Source organism: Zalophus californianus, chromosome 17, assembly GCF_009762305.2.
Source record: "Zalophus californianus isolate mZalCal1 chromosome 17, mZalCal1.pri.v2, whole genome shotgun sequence".
Classification (NCBI taxonomy): domain Eukaryota; kingdom Metazoa; phylum Chordata; class Mammalia; order Carnivora; family Otariidae; genus Zalophus; species Zalophus californianus.
Window position 1 is genome coordinate 52596776 of NC_045611.1, and position 19865 is coordinate 52616640.

Here is a 19865-nt window from a genome sequence, read left to right on the forward strand (position 1 = left end):
GCTTGTTCTTTGGCATTTATTTCAAAATTGCAGCGAGAGAAAACAAAAAAAAAAATCAACAGCAGCACGGGGAGATCCGGCCTGAGAACGGAGAGATGCGGAGTCAGGGCCAAAGTGTATCTTTGACCCCACAACACGGAGCAGCGGGGAGCCCAGATCCCCCAAGGTCTTAGAGGCGGGGCTGGGGGCCCGGACGCCTGGGTCCGGCCCTTATGGCTTTGGGAGTGTAGAGACCACGTGGGGGCGCCAGAGACCCAGGCGTCCCGGCCGCCCCCGGCCTTTTATTTCATATTGCACTTCAGGTGAGTCATAGGTAGGGAGGCGAGGGTCCGGCGAGGACTAGATGCCGTGGATGGGTGGGTCCGAGGAGAGGGAGGGCCGAGTCTTTAGTGTCACACTGGGAGCATCCACTCGTGAGGTCTTGCTCCGTACTGCGGGACAACAGAGCCGAGGTGTGAGACGAAAGCCACACTGCAACTCCCAGCAAGCCCGGGGACGCCGCAGGCTAACTGGTTGTGGATGTGCGCCCCAGGTCCTCACGGGAAATGTAGTCCACTTCCCGGAAGCCGGCCAATAACCGCAGGGGAACCGTGGCCGAGTGGGCGCAGAGGCTGAAGGGAGATGGAGTTCTGCAAAGGGTCACTGGAAGGCCTGGAAGGGTTTTTGGTGGTGGTGGTGGTGGCGGCGGTGGCGAGGGGGATCGTTTTTGGCTGAGATGGCCCGGAGAGTAGGGAGAGGTGTTGTTCTAGGTCCTGGTGCACCGCACCGGACCTTAGAGAAGCTCACAGGAAAGGCAGTTCTAGGTCGAGTGCCGGGAAAGGAGCCCAGAGGTTCTCAGGAAAGAGAACTCGGCCGAGATAAATGGAAACACCTCCAGGAGCTTATGAGAGGAAATATTCCTGGGCCACACAGGCGGACCAGGATTCCGGGGCTTGTGGAAGATTTCTCAGGCCAAAGGGAGAGCCCGGGGCGCCAGGGGCTCCGCGGAGGGCTTCTGGCCCCAAGTCCTACGGGCCCCTGGGAAGGGGTCCCCACTGCAAGGAGACGCAGGAGCCCCAGAGGGGGAGGGAAGGGGCTTCCTCGTCAGCGTGTAGGGGCTCCCAGGAAAGGAGAGTGACTCAGTCTGGGGCCCGAAGGCCCACGGCAAGGGCCATGATTGGCTCTTGGGGCTGCAGGGCAGGAGGGCTCCCAGTCCAGGGGCTCCTGGGACGTGAACTTCCCCGGCGAACAAACATCCAGCCCACTTCCCGGCCAGTGCACCTCACCTGGATCGCCTTCAGCTCCTTCAGGAAGCGGAGGATAAGCTCAGGCCCGTTTTCCATGGTGGGAATGTGCAAGTGCTGGAGAAGACAGTGCCGTGAGGACCAGGAACCCCCTTCTTCCCTCCCGTCTCCAATGGCAGCCCCATCTCACCTTGCCTTGGTATAGGATTTGGTGCACAGGGCAGACCTGGCAAGCGGTGCCTGAGCCAAAGACTTCCCGGACCCGCCCCTCCTCCAGCGCCCGCAACAACTCCTTCATGGTGATCTTCCGCTCCGCTACCCGGAACTCACCCTGCCGAGCGATACACGTGTGAGCCCGCAGCGGCCCTCGCAGCACAGCCCTGCCTCTCCCTCCCTGAGAATGGGGACAGACACCGAGGAGACAGCCACCCAGAGAGAAGGGGCAGAGACGTGCTAGTGTGCCCCAGCCCCCCACCCAGAGCCCCCTGAGGTTCTGGCCCCCCAACATAGCAGTACCCCATCACCCCAGCCACCCACAGTCACGGCGCCCTCACCCAGGTCCTAGCCAGGTCCAGCAGGCTCTGTCTGACCACTCCAGGCAGGATGACACCGTCCAGCGAGGGGGTCACCAGTTCCAGCACTGGGGCAAGTATAAAGGCTGGGGGGTTACCTCACGCCCTCAGGCACACCCTCCCATCTTCTTCCGAAGCCACCCCAAACCCCCCCCCATCTGTGAAGCCCGCAGTTGGCTAGGACTTAGGATAGACCCGCTTCCCCAGGGGGCAGGGGTGGGTGGGTGTCATGGGAGGGCTCACCCCCGTCCTCGTGGGTCCAGTAGATGAAGATGTTCATGGTGCCCACCTCGGTGAGCTGCTGGTCAGGCCCATAGAGCCAGAGCACCTGCTCACAGCCCCTCTTTTTCGCCTCCTGCTGCACCAACACGGTGGGCCCGTAATTTCTGGCAGAGAGACAAGCATGGTTGACCGGCAAACCGGCTCCTTCCTCAGACACACCTGAGGGCTCACTGTCTCCTCGGTGAGCAATGCCCCGGCCATTGCCATTGCCATCACAGTGCCGGCTGTTCTGGATCCTGGGGCTCCCACTAGCCTGGGGGCCCCTGGAAGGCAGGGCCTGGACCTGATTCTTCTGCATCCCCAGCTTCGCCTGGCCCAGGGCCTGGCCCTCGGGACACCTCACAAGGTAAGTGTGTGGAAGGGACCCGAATGAAGCTCCCAGCTGGGGTCACACTTGCTATCCCAACACACCGTCACCCCACCTTCTGCCTGGATCACCTCGGGGGGGGGAACCCTCCCTGCCCTGCTCAGCCGAGGTCCCTGGCGACAGATTAACACAGGAAGCCAACACAGAGCACGGTGATCACTGGAGGCCCAGGGGACTATGAGAGCTGCGCATGGGGGTGGGGGGGGGGAGCGCTGGCCGAGCCTGGGCATTCAGGGAAGGCTACCTGGGGGAGAGACCAATGAGCTAAGGATAAACTTAATTTCTGGAGGCTTCTCCGGAGGCCAATCCAGGTTTCTCCACTGACTTTCTCCTTACCCCTTCCAGATTCTGAGCCGATGTGTCCATAGCGCTTGGCACAGACCCTCTCTCCTTAAGCACCCCGCCCCCAACAGTGCCAACAACATCATGGGCAAGCAGAGCTGTTCCCAGTCATGTGAAACGAGACGGGAAGGACAACTGACATCTGAAGACACAAATCCACACCCAAAGCACGACAGCCAGTGTCTCGGACATCCAGCGTCCCGGACATGTAGGGTTGGGGGAGGGACTGCTGGAGAGACTACTTACCCCCCCAGCTTGTAGTCACCAACCCCACCCATCCAGGCCCGGATGAAGGCTGGGTCGGCCAGGAGGGAGACGGGGTCCACGGCGTCTCCAGGGAAGTATGCACCCACGGGGCAGAGAATGACAAACAGGAGTGCTTGCGAGGAATGGGAGACGCCTAGTGAGGGCTGCGGTGGGCAGAGGGGGCATCAGGGACCCAGGAGTCCAGGCCCCCAGCCCCTCCCCCTCCCTCTCCCCTGGAGTCCCCACGCCCACCCTGACCTCCACCCACCCCCCCACCTCCCGAGTTAGGGAGTCAGGCCCACCTCATTCCCGATGAGCACAGGCCGGACGTAGAGGCTGGTGTTGTTGCCCTCAGGGACCCAGTCCTTGTCCACTTCCACCAGCCGGCGGATACACTCGAGCAACTCGACCTTGTCAAAACTCTGGGCAGGATTCCCACGAGTCAGCCGCCCGCCTCCCTGCTGTCCTCACCCCACCCCACACCCTGCTTCCCCCCTCCCCCCGGGGCCGGCCAGGGCCCCTCACCGGCAGGCAGAGGCGCAGGGCTGAGCGCAGCATCCGGTCCATGTTGAGCCAGGGTCGGAAGAGGCGCACACGCTGGTCGCTGCCTTTGAACGCCTTCATGCCCTCGAAGAGCTGCAGGGACAGGTGGGTGGGTCACTGAGCTCAGAGACCACCGTGGGGAAGCCGCGAGACACATCGGGAGATCCCAACACAGCGCCTGATACACAAGGATTCAGACACAGATGCAGAGACAGAGCCGAGAGACCAACACACTGAGCGCAGAGAGGAAGGGAAGGGGGACAAGAGAGACAGACAGAGAGAGCCCAGAAACAGCTGGACACCCACAGCCGGAGGTGCCGAGAGATCGCCCTGCTTAAACCCCTTCCATGTTACTGGTCCGATTTCTCAGGAACAGTGATGGCATCCAAGTTCTGTTTTTAAAGACTCCTTGCGTTCTTGAGAAGCACTGAACTCGCTGTGGATGAAATACTGCATAGCCCAGGATTTGCTTCAAAATCTTGCAGGAAGGGGGCACGACAATGGGAGTCCAAACGAAACGAGAGGGTGACCCACAGGTGCTAGCTGATGAAGCAGGGTGGTCGGCGGGGGCCTTATATATTATTCTATTTTTATGTTTGAAATTTCCCATAATAAAAACTTAAAAAAAATCTCTACACCCTACGTGGGGCTCCAGCTGATGACCCTGAGATCAAGAGTCACGTGCTCGACTGCCTGAGCCAGCCAGGCGCCCCCAAAACATTTGTTAAAGTACAAAACAACAACGACAACAAAAACAACACAAAGTTGATCCGCACCCCCAGCTGGTTGTTGACCTTGGCCTTCGAGGCCTCACAGGATCTGGCCCCTCTTATCTCAGTCTCCTGAGGCTGACACTGCAAACCGGTTACTAGGGATAAAATATGTTCATCCAAATTCTTGTCACCACTGAAGCTTCCTCAGGAAGACTCTGCTCTCAGTCATAGCTTTAAGTCATAACCTGGATGCCTCCTGGATATCTTCCTTAAAGGCCCCTCACCGAGTCCTGCAAAGCCAGTCTCCTGCTGGGTCCCCAACAGGGGGACAGCACCCTGGCCTACCTGGTCACCTGGCCAAACCTCTGGGCACCACATTCGGGCCCTCCCTTCCCTGCTCTTGTCCAGCCTCCCGGCCCAGCTCAGGCCTCCTGGCCTCCAGCTCATCTTCTATCTGGCCTGAGGGGGTCTCACTACACCCAGAACTGACCCTGCTCCATGCCTGCTCAGAGCGTTCCAGGCTCCCAGTGCCCTTGACAAGGTGCCAGCCCCTCAGCCCCTCTGCAGCCCTGATGGACATCCTCAGCCTCCTCTGCTATGTTCCAACCCCCCAGTTCCCCCGATACGCCGGGCTCTCCTTTGTCCCGTGGTTGCTCTGTCTCCTGCTAACACGCTAAGCTTCCTCTGCCAGACGGGACCCTACTTCCTTTCAAGTTAGAGGTTGGATTGGTGCCTCTCCTGACTCCTAGAAGCCTCAGGTGCCTCCTTCAGAGCATGACCGCACGGGGCTGTAACCAAAACGTGGGGTTTTCGAGTAGAAGAACGGGGTCTGTTCTTGTTGGGGATCCCGGCATCAGCCAGCATGGGGCCTGGAACACGAGACCTCAGAGAACACATCTTGAGCAAGAAGAAAGAGACAAGAGCAAGCCCCGGGCGGTGGACCCCGCAAGCGACAGGGCAAGAGGGAAGCGATGCAGAGAGACAGGGAGAGAGGTTGGCGGCCATGCCTGCATCGAGTAGTGGAGGCCAGAGCAGGCGGGGTGCAGCGTGAGGTTCTGGAAGGGCTGGATACGGGGCTGGCTCCAGCCCTTCTCCTCCTTCCATTCCACCATCAGCATGTGGTCAGTGAATATCTTCCCAAACACCAGGGGCTTGCTGGGGTCTGGCTTCTGATGAGGCTCCTGCGTCAGTTCCAGCTGCAGGTCTGCAGCCTGAGAAAAGACAGGGGACCCGGGTATCCTGAAATCTGGTTGCAACCTCAAACTGAAAAAAACTACAACTCCCATGAGCCTCTGGGGCTAAGACCCAAAGAGAAGAGAGAACTGTAGCCCCAGAGGCTTATGGGACATGCAGTATCAAATCTCTCTCACAGCCTTATGGCCGACTATTAGGACCCCATTGCCAACCACCTTCACCTTTGGACCCTGGACCCTTTTGGAGATGCCCAAATCCAGCTGCCAGCCCCTTCCTCAAACCTAAGAGTCCTGGTCCCCAGCCCCTCTTTGAGATCCCACAGTACATTCCCCTCCATTCACCTTGAAGTTGGATGAGGCATATCTTCTGGGGCCACACAGAAGCCAAGAGACAGGGAGGAGTTTTCGGGCCCAAATCTGGGGGTGGGGACAGAAGTAAGAAAGGTGGTGAGGCCAGGAAAAGTAGAGAGAGCAGGGACTCTGGTGCCTGCTTTGCCACTACGCACTTGGAACGTCCCTCTGGCCTGATCTGTCCCAGGCCCAGTGCCTTCTAGACGGACCATGTGGCCCTGGACAAGTCGGCTCCCCTGTCAGGCAGCACCTAGTGGGAGAGAATCCTGAAGGAGGCCAAGTCCCCTCCCTGTCCTCACAAGGACAATCCCTAGAAAGGGCTGAATCAGCTCCTATCCCCTCCATGCCAGGGCAAAGTCAAACACAGGCACCTCCCACCTCTGGGAACTTTGGCCCCAGCCCTGAGATCAGCTCAGACAGAAGACTGCGAGGCAAAGTGCACAGGTAAGTGAAGGCCTCCCTGGGGGACCCAAATCCTGGTAAGAATTAGAAAAGTGAGGGGCGCCTGGGGGGCTCAGTCATTAAGCGTCTGCCTTCAGCTCAGGTCATGATCCCGGGGTCCTGGGATTGAGCCCCGCATCGGGCTCCCTGCTCGGCGGGAAGCCTGCTTCTCCCTCTCCCACTCCCCCTGCTTGTGTTCCCTCTCTTGCTGTGTCTCTCTCTCTGTCAAATGACTAAATAAAATCTTTAAAAAAAAAAAGAATTAGAAAAGTGAGGAACCTAGAGGCCATACTTCCCCAGAACCCAGAAGCTGGGGCCTGTCCCCCTCCTCCCTCAGACCTAGGAGTCCGGACCGCCAGCTCCTTCCCACCCAGACCCAGGAGTCCAGGGCCCCAGCCCCCTCCCTCCCTCAGACCCTGGAGTCCAGACCTCTGGCCTCCTCCTCCTCCAGACCCAGGAGTCTAAGGCCCCAGCCCACTTGTCCCTCAGACCCAGGAGACCCAGTCCCCAGCCCCTCCTCCCTCAGATCCAAGAGTTCAGACCCCCAGCCCCCTCCTCCCTCAGACCCAGGAGTCCAGACCCCCAGCCCCCTCCTCCCTCAGACCCAGGAGTCCAGACCCCCAGCCCCCTCCTCCCTCATACCCAGGAGTCCAGACCCCCAGCCCCCTCCTCCCTCAGACCCAGGAGTCCAGACCCCCAGCCCCCTCCTCCCTCAGACCCAGGAGTACAGACCCCCAGCCCCCTCCTCCCTCAGACCCGGGAGTCCAGACCCCCAGCCCCCTCCTCCCTCAGACCCGGGAGTCCAGACCCCCAGCCCCCTCCTCCCTCAGACCCGGGAGTCCAGGACCCTAGCCCCCTCCTCCCTCAGACCCAGGAGCCCAGGACCCTAGCCCCCTCCTCCCTCAGACCCTGGAGTCCAGGACCCCAGCCCCTCCTCCTCCCTCAGACCCTGGAGTCCAGGACCCCAGTCCCCTCCCTCCCTCAGACCCTGGAGTCCAGGACCCCAGCCCCCTCCCTCCCTCAGACCCTGGAGTCCAAGACCCCAGCCCCCTCCCTCCCTCAGACCCAGGAGTCCAAGCCCCCCACCCCCTCCTCCCTCAGACCCTGGAGTCCAAGACCCCAGCCCCCTCCTGCCTCAGGCCCAGGAGTCCTGCCCCCAGCCCCCTCCTCCCTCAGACCCTGGAGTCCAGGACCCCAGCCCCCTCCCTCCCTCAGACCCTGGAGTCCAAGACCCTAGCCCCTCCTGCCTCAGGCCCAGGAGTCCAGCCCCCAGCCCCCTCCCCCCTCACAGCCTGGAGTCCAGACCTCTGGCCTCCTTCTCCTCCAGACCCAGGAGTCTAACCACCCCCCCGGCTCACTCCTCCCTCAGATCCAGGAATCCAGGCCCCCAGCACCCCCTCCCTCAAACCCCCAAGTCCAGGCCCCCAGCCCATTCTCTCTCATATCCAGGAGTCCAAGTCCTTATTCTTCTAGGATTTCAGACCAACTGGGCTCAGATTACTTGAGCTCCCAACCCATACCTTGGACACCAGTGATTCCAATTCCCTTCACATCCCAGGGCTGAGAGGCAGCCACATGGACCTGAGGGGTGATCCTAGTCATCAACAGAGACCCTGCTCAGATAAACATCTGTGGCCTGCCTGAGACAAACGAAGGAGAGCAAATCGGTCTGTGTCCATCAGGGTGGCCTCTCCCCAGTATTCTTTGACCTCATAATGCCTCTTTCCCAGCCTGGCAGGAAAGCAGCTGGGTCATGAGGTTGGTGCAGACGGAACAGCCTAGCCTGCTCCTGCCCTGTGAGCTGGGTGGGCGGATACCAACCAGTGAGAACGAACATGAGTGGCAGCAGTCACTGGTCAGTAGGTGAGTCATGGGGAGATGGGGCTGCGGAGCGTGAAGTCTGAGGAGTGGTTTCGGATAGTGTGGGGCCCAAGGGCTTCTGGGCGGATCAGAATGTGGGTCCACGGCATGGCCTCTAGGTGGCGCTGTGTAGCCCACCCAAGTCTTGTGGCTGTGCTTCTGTCCAGGAGGGAACAGGAAACCCACAGCCTGGAGATTAAGACACCCAGGGCAGAGACAGCCAGTATCTGGGCAGGACAGCAGAGCTCAGGAGGAGCCAGAATGGGAGGAAAAATAAAAGAGAGGGAAAAGCAAGAATGAGAAAACAAAGAGACACAGAAAACAAAACCGAGGGGGTGCCTGGCTGGCTCAGTCGGAAGAGCAGGTGACTCTTGATCTCGGGGTCCTGAGTTCGAGCCCTGCGCTGGGTGGAGAGATTACTTAAAAATAAAATCTTAAAAAAAAAAAAACAGAAATGGAAACCAAACTGAGAACAGAAATCAAGAACATAAGATGCCAAAATAGATATGATCATAAAGAGACTGATATGAGAGACAGATAGGGAGGCAAACTCAGTCGAAGTGAAGTCTGGAGAAATCTAGAAAAATGCCAAGGGTGAGATACGGAGAGGCTGAAGGAGGAAAAAGTAAACAATGACCAGATTTCAGGTGACAGCGCAAAGTGAAACGAGACCAGAGAAATGAGGAAAGACAGAAAGACAGCGATGCCAACACCTGGAGACAAACTTCTCAGAGATGCTTAGAGACAGAGTACATCCAAGAGAGAGAGAAGGGAGAGGCAGAAAAACACACAGGGCAATTGGGCAGAGAGAAGGAGCAGGGCAGTGTCCAGGTTGTACATCAGCACTGGCCATCAAGACCCTCTTGCCCTGAGAGAAGCTGCTTTCATCCCTCAAGGACATTTCTGTAGGGGCGGGGGTGGCGGGGTCTCCCCTCAGCTCAGGGAAAGTGCTCCGCTATCTGACACCCCAAGCCATAGGGATTGGGACAAGGAGTGTGAAAAGATTGGGGCTGAATTAAGAAACAAGGAAGAGTTGGGGGGCAGGGGCACAGAGCAGGGCTCTGCAATGTGATGGAGGCTCCCCCGTGTCTCATTACAGCCCAGGACTGTCCCCAGCACAGTCCAGGACCATTCTCTCAGCACAGCCCTGGAACGTCACCATCAAAGCCCAGGACTGTCTTTGTCATAGTTCAGCACCGTCCTTCATGCTTCAGGACTGCCCCCCCCATCACAGCCCAGGAAGGGTCCCCCTTGTAATGCAGTGCTGCTGTCCTTTGTCTCAGCCAGGGGCTGTCCCTATCACAGGCCCAAAGGGTCCCAGTCAAAGCCCCAAATTGTCCTCGTTGTGGCCCAGGACCGATCCCATCACATGTAGGACTGTCCCATGATAGCCCAGGACTCTCCCATCGCAGACCAAGACTGCTCGATGGCAGCTCGAGACTCTCCACCATCACAACCCCAAACTGTCCCTGCCACTGCCCGGGACTCTCCCACCACAGCCCAGAAGTGGCACCATCAGAGCCTGGATGGTCCCAGTCATAGCCCAGCGTCAGTCACCCCAGACTCGGAACAGTAACAGTGTGCCCTGCCCTCCATCAGGCTGGGGTAGGAGTCCCAGACGGGGTCAGGGGCAGAACTGGACGGGAACAACACTTCTCCCAGGGCGAAGCTGCCTCTGTGCACGGCTGTAAAGATCCCTTCTGTGAGCTGTTAGCGTTTCTTTCCTCGCTGAGAAACTCTGTGCTGTAAAATCCCGCTCTCCAAAACTCTGCTGGTCGTCCGCTTCTGGGTAAGAATGGACCGGGAGGATCTGTCTCTGTGACAGTCGGAAGCTGGCTCCCTTTCCCACCCTGATGCGCAGCTTCGGAGAAGAGCTTGCAGGGACAGTCCACACACATCCTAACTTTTAGTTCCAAGAAAACGGGGCCTTGGGTCCAATTCCCAGTCCAGACCTGAGATCTGTGCCTTCGTCCTACCCGCACCCCTAGAAGTTCGGGGTGTCTTATCCCGGCGCCCCCACAGGCTGGCTGTTATCCCTTCCTTAACCGCGCCCCCCCCCCCACGCAGCCCTGCGCCTGTCCCATTAACTGTACCCTCCTCCATGTTTCCCTCGTACCTCCCGCTGTCGGCCCCGTCCCACCAACCACCTCCCTCCACCTCCCTCGCCCTTAAAGCCTCGAGCTCCTCTCCAAGGGGCCCCCCTCCCTCTCGGCGCCCCGCAGCGGAACCCGAGCGCCGGGGGCGCGAAGCCGGACGGGGCCGGGAGTAGTGATCCACCCGGAAGCGGGCCTCCCCCGCCTCCCCACCCCTTCTCCCGTTTCCCCCGCCTGGGGCCGCGAACCCACCTGCCCCAGCGCGGCTGCGGCCATGGTCGGTGCGGCGGGTAACTGTGCCCGCCCCGGCTCCGGAGCGGGAGAAAGACGTTCCGGCCCCGCCCCGCTCACGCCCCCTCCCGCGGGCGGGCGGCTTGCCCTACGCCCCAAGGTGGGTCGGGCCGCCCCAATTATAGGGCGCCTGCGGGGAGCTGGGCCCTGCTAGAGAGCGCATGCTCTGGAATCCGCGGGGCTAGGGGAGTACGTGGTCATGCACCCTCCTCCCAACCCCCACCCAGATTCCGTTCCAGCCACACAATTGCTGCGCAACACAGTGCATGAAGTTTTTTTTTTAAAATGCATTTTAATAGGTACTGTCACGACGCTAACGAGGATAAGCAGCCCGAGGTAAGAACTGAAAGGCCAGGAACAGGAACCTCCGCATGTCTCCATCCCTTGGTGATAAGGCAAAGCACTCGCTGTAAGTGTCCTCAAGTGTCAGTGGGTGCGTGTATCATGTAAATGAAAAGGGAAAGGACTTTGGAAAAAGGCCTCTGAAGAGGGTAGCAGGTAGGGATGGATGAAGGAGTTGCAGCCAACCCCTGTTTGAATATAGTTTTTCTTTCCAAGGAGAAAATGTATGTGTATTCGTTGTAACTTTTTAAGAGATACAACACACGTGGGGCAGCTGGGTGGCTCAGTCCGTTAGGCGTCAGACTCTTAGTTTCCACTCAGGTCATGATCTCAGGGTCCTGAGATTGAGTCCCACACAGCGCAGAGTCAGCTTGGGATTCTCCGCCTCTCCCTCCCCCTCTGCCCCTCTTCCTAGCTCGCATATGCACACTCTCTCCCTAGAATAAATAAATATCTGAAATAAATAGGGGTGCCTGGGTGGCTCAATCGGTTAAGCCTCCAGCTCCTTATTTCAGCTCAGGTCATGCTCTCAAGGTCGAGAGATCGAGACCCTCGCCTGGCTCTGCGCTCAGCTCAGAGTCCGCCTGTCTCTCTCCCTCCGCTCCCCGCCCCCACTTGCACTCTCTCTCTCTCAAATAAATAAATATAATTTAAAAAAATATATACAACAGGGCGCCTGGATGGCTGAGTCAGTTAAGCATCTGCCTTCAGCTCAGGTCTCAGGTCATGATCCCGGGATCCTGGGATCGAGTCCCGCCGGGAGCCTGCTTCTCCCTCTCCCCCTGCCTGCCTCTCTGCCTACTTGGGTTCTCTCTCTGTCAAATAAGTAAAATCTTAAAAATAAAAATAAAAAGATACAACACACATGGTTCCGGTCTCATCAGTGAGGCCCAAAAAAATTTTAATCCACCAACGCATGAGTGAGCCTCTAAGAACAGCCCCTAGAGGCCCTAGGGAAAGGTTACCTGGTTATGCCCCCTTGTGAGTGTCTCCCCAACTACAGGACCCCCAGGGGCAGAGTTAGCTAATTACAGCTCATCAGGATCCCTCTAATGCCTAGCAATTCAAACCTGCATTAGTGCCCCCTATACCGAACTCCTTGGTCACTGTGGCCCCAAAACCTCCTGTGGTCAGAGTTCCCCCAACTCCTGCATCCGGATTACAAGGACCAAAATCTTTTTCCTGTCGAGTCTTCAAACTCCGATTCCTGGGCCACCGCGCCTCCACAATTCTACTCTGGGATATTTTGCCCCCGAATTCTGTCCCCGGGTGACTGTCGCCCAGCCCTAACAGCCACAGGCCTCGGCAAAATCCCAGCCCTCCCCCCTCAGAGTATCATCCAGTTTTGCTTCCTACACCCCAGTCCTCTCCCACAGCCTGGCCTAGGGCCCGAGGGGCGTGGCGGCCACGACCGCGCCCTCCCCGCTTCAGCCAATCAGCGATTGCCGCACACACCCCCGCGGCGGCCAATCCGCAGCAGTCATGCAGGCCCACCCCCTCACTGAGGAGATTCAACCCAAACTGGGCCCCGCGCCCCTGGGGGAATCCAGGGTCCGCCCTTCCGTAACTGGGGAGTCCACGCCCCCTATGTTTCCTTCTCCCCCAAACCCAGGAGTCCGGATCCCAGCGCCTCCTCCCTCTGACCCAGGACTCTCAACCCTAGCTGCTGCTTCCCACAGAACTTCTGGAGACCTACCCTCCTACTCCTCAGCCAGCGAGGTCGAATCTCCTTTCCCTTAAGGACCAAGAATAACGAGGAGGTCCTTTTGTTTCACCTCCACTATTATCTCCTAATAGGGTTTAATTTATTCTCCCCTGCGGGCCTTTGCATTAACAGGGGTGAAGCCAACGGCAATACTTTTCCCAGGAGCCTGCTGCAAGGCCTGCCGGGAGTTGTAGCCCCTTGGGTCGAGGCTACGCGTGGGAACCCGTGGGGCTGGGAGCGGGGACGCGGTCCCCGCGTGGCAGAACTCAAGGGCAGAAAATAAATGTCGTGACGCCCTCCTCCTGGCTGCAAACTCCTTTTATGGGAACTGGCGGGGTAGTTTGGCACATTGGTAAGTGGAGTTAATGTCTAGAGCTGGGGTCTGCACCTAAGAGGCAGATGGTAGACGCTGCAATCTGGGAGACTGAGCTTGGGGTTGGAGTTCTAGTCAGGAAGGCCCAAGTGGAAATGTGGGAAATTAGGAAGGGATGGTGGGGAGCTCCACGGGGGTGCCCGGAATGGCCTTGCGCCCATACCCCAGCTCTGCACCCCCGCTCACAAGCAGCTCAATCCCAGTGCAGAAGTTAGCTTCGGAGGCCAGGAACACGGCAGCGGCCCCCACGTCAGCGGGCTGGCCCATGCGGCCCAGGGGCTGGGGAGAGACCAGGGGAAGAGGAGACCAAGTGAAGCACCTGGTCTGACTGCCGCGCCCTAAGCCACTCCCATACCACCTCGATCTGGCCCCCACTCCCACCTGGGCCAATGTGCCCTCTTGGACTGTAGCGGTGGGGTCAGGCGTTGAGGCTGTCAGCTCCTCCCACAGTGGGGTCCAGATGTTTCCTGGGGAAATACTGGGGGAAGGGAGAAGAGGGGATCAGGGAAGTGTGCCCTAAACGTGGCCTCTTCGGCTCACTCCCAGCCTTCTCTGCCCACTTGGAGCTGCTCACCAGTTGACCCGGATGCCATATTGACTCTCATCCAGGGCCAAGGCTTTGGTCATGGCTGTTACTGCCCCCTGTGGAAGATGATGGGGGGGGGCGGGGAGTTCAGTCCAGGGAAGACGAGGTCCCTCTTTTTCTCTCTTCCAACAAGGGGGTGTCAAGCTGGGGCATCAGAACGGGGAGGTCATGCCTTCCCTGCTGGCCTCCATGGGATGCACCAGGCTCTGTTTCCTGGGAGACACTTGGCGCATAACCACACGTGCCGCGGGTTGTCATGCTTCAGGGCTGAGGTACCTGGAAGGCCTGGTAGGGAGTGAAGGAAGGGGTAGGGTACCTTGGTGGCCACATAAGGAACTGCCTGGACCTGGCCAATGGCGCCCACCAGACTGGAGATGTTGATAACGTTCCCCTGGCTCTTCCGCAGGTGGGGGAGGGCAAGCTGGGGAGACAGAAGGCAAAGTCAGCCACCTGAGCCCCTGGGTTCCCCCAGCCACACTGAAAACACATCCTTATGCCTGGGCCAAGGGCCATTGCCCTGGTATGTTCCCTAATGGATCTCTGTGCCTTGTAGGGACAGCATTCTACAACTCGAGAGAGCACCTTCACTGGTTTGCCCCAGGGTCTCTGGGTCTGCTTAAGGAATCTCTCCATGTCTGGAAGGCATTTTTTTCTCTGTCTCCTCTACTACCTCTCTCTTTCCCTCCCTCCCTTTGTGTCCCTGTCCCCCTCCCCCACCACCCTCCCCACCTGCCCCCCCAACCCCGTCCCAGTCCCCCTCTCTCTAGGCCTCTGTCTCTCCCACCCCAGGTCTTTATATGTTACTCAAACTCATGTCCAAATCAAGATAGGAAAATGCAAGATGGCTGCATATTTTGCAAAAATGGGCAGAAGCTCTTTTATCCCCGAGGGGAAGACGGTATCTCTGAATTTTAGGGAGAACTCTGTGGTCAGAATGTGATGTGGGAGACCTTCATGAAATGCACCCATTTTACCAGCTTCTCCCCGGCAACTCTCTGGCTCCCCGGAGGTCCCTAAACTACTTCTTTCTCTCTCTCCTCCCTTCCTCTGTCTCTCAGCTCTTTCACTACACATGACCTTGAATAAATTCAAATTCTATCCTTCCCCTCGCTTTCCTTTGACAGCTGAGCTGGCCTGGCAAGACCTGTTCCTGCAGTTAAAGATTAATGACTATAAGCAGGTTCCCTTAAGTGGTTTCCAGAGTGGGAATCTAAATTAGCTCCCTCTCTGGGTCACCCCATCAGCTCTTTCAAACTTTCTCCACTCCCTCAAAAACAGCCTCCACCTTTTCTGAGGACCATAACTTCAAACGTACCCTACGCGTTCCAACCTCAGGGCCTTTACACTTGCGGTTCCCTCTGTCTGGAGTACTTTTCCTCTGATACACATGGGACTCACTCCTAGGGTGACCAGCCATTCCGATTTGCCCAGGACTGAAGCGCTTCTGAGGACGTAGGACATTCCAAACACTTTCAGAACTAACCTGGGACAGTCCCAGGTAAACCTAGTCCCTCAACAATTCCAAATCTTGTTCAAATGTCACCTTCTCAATGAGGCCAAACCTGAGTGTCCTATTTATTTATTTAAAGATTTATTTATTTGAGGGGCGCCTGGGTGGCTCAGTCGTTAAGCGTCTGCCTTCGGCTCAGGCCCTGATCCCTGACCCGCGGGAAGCCTGCTTCTCCCTCTCCCACTCCCACTGCTGTGTGCTCTCTCTCACTGTCTCTCTCTCACTGTCTCTCTCTCACTGTCTCTCTCTCTCTCTCTCTCTGTCAAATCAATAAATAAAATCTTAAAAAAAAGAAGAAAAAATAAAACTGCAACCTGCCTACCTTGATTCCTTTTTTTTCAAAGATTTTTTTAAAGCATTTTATTTATTTATTTGACAGAGAGAGAGAGAGAGAGAGACAGTGAGAGAGAGAACACAGCAGTGGGAGTGGGAGAGGGAGGAGCAGGGAGCCTGACGCGGGGCTCGATCCCAGGACCCTGGGACCATGACCATGACCATTCTCTGTAACATAACACCTGCTTCTGACACACCATATCTCTTTTACTTATTTGCTTATCCTCTGTCTCTCCCACCAGAATGCAAAAACTCATGAGGGATGGTTGCAATTTCTTACTTTGTTTCACCCCTGGTATTCAGGTGTCTGTCATGTAATAGGTGCTCAATAAATATCTTTTGACTAAATGAATGAATTTATTGAATTTATCTATGTTTTTTTAAAGATTTTTGTTTATTTATTTGTCAGAGAGAGAGAGCACAAGCAGGGGGAGCAGTAGAGGGAGAGGGAGAAGCAGGGTCCTCACTGAGCAAGGAGCCCGATGTGGGACTCGATCCCAGGACCCTGGGATCATGACCTGAGCCGAAGGCAGACGCTTAACGACTGAGCCACCCAGGCGTCCCCTGAATTTATCTATGTTTTGAAGATTTTATTTATTTATTTGAGAGAGAGAGAGAGAGAGCACAGAGGGAGAAGCAGACTCTCCGCTGAGCAGGGAGCCCGACGCGGGACTTGATCCCAGGACCCCGAGATCATGACCTGAGCGAAAGGCAGATGCTTAACCGACTGAGCCACCCAGGCGCCCCTGAATTTATCTATTATGTGCCTGTCCCTGTCAGCTCTTCACACAGATCAATCAGTGAATCCTCAGGACAAACCCAGAAGAAGGGACTGTCCATAGCTCTTTTTCCCAGGTGAGGAGACGGAGCAGGTGACCGATGCTCTGAGGGTCATGTGACAACTGTCAGGGCTGGTATTTGCACACCACAGTGGCAGTCAGAGACCAAAACGCACAACCAAAAAAAGAATTTCTGACAACTCTAAGTCTTAAGAACTTGAAGATAACACGAGCATGAGTGACATGATTATGTGGGCACTGGGGGGGGGATTCGAATCCTCCAACCTCTCCCCAGGGACCTGACTCCCCCCACCCCATTCCTTTCTCTCCTCCCTCTCGTTGGCCTTGAAACCCTCCCTCCCTCAGCCCTGGCCTTGCCCATCCCCTCCCCCAGGCCCGGCCCCTGCCTATTTCTTTCCTAGAGCTTCTCACTCCCTGCCCGGCTGTTTAACTCCCTCCCCACCCCCAGCCTGTGAACCTGATGTCCCTAGGGGCCCGCACAATGTGGGTCATTCGCCACCCTTGTCCTAGCACTTGGCATACAGCTAGCACTGAATAAATATTTGTCCCACACTCCCTATGGACCCTTCTCAACCCTCCCACACAGTCCTTGGCCCATGGGCCCCCACCGCCTCCAAGGTCACCTAGCACCTCTGTGCAGCCACATCGAGGATGCACTGGAATCTTATTGGCCCGTCCTTCTCACCCCTCTCCCTCCCTCCCCTTGGACACCTGACCGACCAGGAGAGCCTGCAGCCTCGCTCTGGCCTGACTCCATTTCTCCTAAATGTTGGGGTTCCGGGGTCTGCTTCTCTCTGAGCTCTGCCAGGGGAGCCCCTGCGTGGCTGGTTTCCCATCAGCATATCATAAATCTCCCTTAGAACCACCTTCTGGAGCTCCTCCCCTGCCACCTTTGGGCACCTCCAGCTCTATATCTCCAGTGCAAAACTCATTCCATTGTCCCTCCTGGAATCTGCCTTTCTCCCAGATTTCCAGCCTCAGACATGGGGTCCACTCACACCCAGCTCTCAAGCCAGAGACCTGAGAGCCTTCTAGAGCCTCCCTCTCCCCAAGTTCCTCATCCGATCCATCACCAAGCCCTGGGCCATTGTGCCTTCTAAGGATCTCTTGAATCTCTACAGTTCTCTCCCCCTCATTCATTCATTTGACAAACATTAACCAAGCACCTAGTATGTGCCAGGTACTGTGGTAAATTGCCAGGGATACCACAGGAAACAAGACAGAGATTTCTGCCCTCATGGAGCCCAAGGTCTGGGGGGGGGGGGGGGGGAAGCAGCAATAAACAAATAAAAGTGCATAATGGAATGTGCTAGAGTGTGGTCAGGGATAGGGAACAAGAAGTAGAGTAAGATGAGGGGAATGGGAGTGTTGGGCTGGGTGCAGCTGCAAACTCAGGTAGGAACTGTGGGGATGTCTTAGAGAGGCCTGGGCCAGGCAGAAGGAACAGTACGTACAAAGGCCCTGAGGCAGGACAGAGCTGGTGTGTTTGGCACAACAAAGTCACTGTGGTGGGAGGTGAGGTCAGACGAGGAACCGGGGCCAGACCATGTGAGGCCTTGAAGGCCACCTCTTTTTACTTGCACAAATGCTACTGTCTCTTAATACTGGTTTTCCCACTCCCACACTTTGTCTTCTGACTTGTTCTGCAGGCAAGAGCCAGAGAGATTTTCTTTTTTTTTTTTAAGGTAATCTCTACCCACAACGCGGGGCTCGAACTCATGAACCCTGAGATCAAGGGTCGGGTGCTCTACCGACTGAGCCAGGCAGGCGCCCCTAGAGTGATCTCTTAACATTAATGATCTGTTAGTATTTTTTTAAAAAGATTTTATTTATTTATTTGACAGAGAGAGACACAGCGAGAGAGGGAATACAAGCAGGGGGAGTGGGAGAGGGAGAAGCAGGCTTCCCGCGGAGCAGGGAGCCCGATGCGGGGCTCGATCCCAGGACCCCGGGATCCTGACCTGAGCCGAAGGCAGCCGCTTAACGACTGAGCCACCCAGGCACCCCCTGTTAGTATTTTTTTTTTAAAGATTTTATTTATTGTTTTAACAGAGAGAGACAGACAAGCAGGGAGAGTGGGAGAGGGAGAAGCTTCCAACTGAGCAGGGAGCCCGATGCGGGGCTCGATCCCAGGACCCTGGGATCATGACCTGAGCCGGAGGCAGACGCTTAACAACTGAGCCACCCAGGCGCCCAGTATTTTTTTTTTTTTAAGATTTTATTTATTTTGAGAGAGAGAGTGGGAGTGTACGCATGTGTGAGCGGGGGGAGGGGGAAAAAGAACCCCAAGCCGACTCCATGCCTAGTGCAGAGCCTGACAGGGGCCTCAACCTCATGACCATGAGATCATGACCTGAGCCCAAACCAAGAGTCAGATGCTCAACCAACTGAGCCCCCCAGGCGCCCACAATTCGTTAGTATTAATGGCATCTCATCACTTCCTTGCTCAAATGCCTTCCATGGCTCCCTATTGCTCTTGAGATAGACCAGACACCTCAGCATGGCCCTTGGGTCCCCATATGGTCTGCTCCCCCAACCCCTTCTTGCACCAGCCCCTTGGCTCTCTCAACTCAGCCCCTCCATAGTGCCCAGCTTTCTGGTGGCCTGGCCTTTGCACGGACTGTTCCCTCTGCCAGGAACACTTGAACCTTACGTGTAGCCACATCAAGGACCCCCTTGGACTCTTATAGGTCTGGCTCTCCTCCCCCCTTCACCCCACCTCAGCCCACTCCCTAGTCAATGCTGTTCATTGTTCACTTCCTCCGGGAAGCCCACCCTGTCCCTGAGGCATATTACTCTTGATCTCGGAGTCATGCGTTTAAGCCCCACGTTGGGTGTGGAAATTACTTAAAAATAAAATCCTGGGGCGCCTGGGTGGCTCAGTCGGTTGGGTGTCTGCCTTCGGCTCAGGTCATGATCCCAGGGTCCTGGGATGGAGCCCCCCCATCCTCAGGCTCCCTGCTCAGCGGGAAGCCTGCTTCTCCCTCTCCCACTCCCCCTGCTTGTGTTCCCTCTCTCGCTGTGTCTCTCTCTGTCAAATAAATAAATAAAATCTTTAAAAAAAATTCTAATAATCTGAATAAGAAGGTCTCTAGATTACCCAAGACCATGGTATCAATGTTAACCTTACTGTGACTATATGAGAGAATGTTCTCATTTTTAGGAAATATTCTCCAAAGTACGGAGGGGTGAATGGACATCATGCCTGCAATTTGCCCTCAAACCGAGAGGCAGAAAAATAAAGCAAACAAATACTAATAAAAATAAAATATTAACAATGAGGAGTCTGGGTATACAGGAGTTCTCTGTACTATTCTGACAAGATTTTGTGAGTCTTAAATTATATCAATAATTATAAGTAAACATTCAAAGCCATTGGTAGTATTTATGAAGTTCCTACTTGATGAAATCAGAGGATGTCTCGGTAAGGGATGGCAGGAGGCAATGGATAGAACAATTTAATAAAATGCTTCTAATTGCTAAGCTGGAGGTGGACATGGGAGATGAGTGTCTCTTGTTCTTAAAACACACCTGGGTGGTTACTGCCCCCAGGACCTTTGCACACTCTTTTTTGGTAAATGATACACCCTGTGGCCTATTCTCCAATTCCTTTCCTCCCACTCAGGGTTCAGCTCAAACCTCACCTTTTCCGTTCTACTTCTGCCAGGCTTCATTTCCTCAACGTTTATGTCGGTGAGC

At 56.3% G+C, this 19865-nt stretch overlaps 2 protein-coding genes and 1 long non-coding RNA gene across 6 annotated transcripts in view; 1 reads left to right on the forward strand and 2 right to left on the reverse strand.

The window, feature by feature from the left end:
* Window positions 1-10697, reverse strand: BCAT2 (branched chain amino acid transaminase 2). Of its 2 annotated transcripts, none has more exons than XM_027619330.2 (11): window positions 10479-10697; window positions 5824-5898; window positions 5296-5499; window positions 3558-3668; window positions 3335-3454; window positions 3033-3196; window positions 2039-2181; window positions 1778-1863; window positions 1414-1554; window positions 1266-1340; window positions 1-431 (listed from the first exon to the last, which is right to left on the reverse strand). In XM_027619330.2, the coding sequence occupies exons 1-11, from the start codon at window positions 10500-10502 to the stop codon at window positions 393-395; spliced, it is 1182 nt and encodes a 393-aa protein (XP_027475131.1). In that variant the 5' UTR covers window positions 10503-10697; the 3' UTR covers window positions 1-392. The 2 variants fall into 2 exon arrangements, with proteins under 2 accessions (XP_027475131.1, XP_027475133.1); XM_027619332.1 differs by lacking the exon at window positions 10479-10697 and adding an exon at window positions 7794-7920.
* On the forward strand, window positions 6252-12606 carry LOC113936272. Of its 2 annotated transcripts, XR_003524228.1 has the most exons (5): window positions 6252-6276; window positions 8004-8136; window positions 9733-9922; window positions 10817-10926; window positions 12472-12606. It is a non-coding gene; the product is annotated as an uncharacterized LOC113936272 (long non-coding RNA). The 2 variants fall into 2 exon arrangements; XR_003524229.1 differs by lacking the exon at window positions 6252-6276 and having other exon boundaries at window positions 8005-8136; window positions 9796-9922.
* HSD17B14 (hydroxysteroid 17-beta dehydrogenase 14) overlaps window positions 11655-19865 on the reverse strand; it is a 16877-nt gene continuing 8666 nt past the window's right edge. For both annotated transcript variants that reach the window (XM_027619333.2, XM_027619334.2), the window contains exons 7-10: window positions 13840-13944; window positions 13512-13579; window positions 13319-13415; window positions 11655-13216 (exon numbers count right to left, since the gene is read on the reverse strand). In XM_027619333.2, the coding sequence (XP_027475134.2) occupies window positions 13043-13216; window positions 13319-13415; window positions 13512-13579; window positions 13840-13944 (444 nt within the window). In that variant the 3' untranslated portion in view covers window positions 11655-13042. The remainder of the gene's footprint in view (window positions 13217-13318; window positions 13416-13511; window positions 13580-13839; window positions 13945-19865) is intronic.

Excerpts from the sequence above, each read along its gene's own strand:
- BCAT2 (XM_027619330.2), bottom strand. The coding sequence starts at position 10,502 with ATGGCCGCAGCCGCGCTGGGGCAG. Across the intron at positions 3,669-5,295 it reads GCCTCCACTACTCGATGCAG|CTCTTCGAGGGCATGAAGGC; the intron begins GCATGGCCGCCA and ends CTGTCCCTGCAG. Across the intron at positions 3,455-3,557 it reads CCCTGCGCCTCTGCCTGCCG|AGTTTTGACAAGGTCGAGTT; the intron begins GTGAGGGGCCCT and ends AATCCTGCCCAG.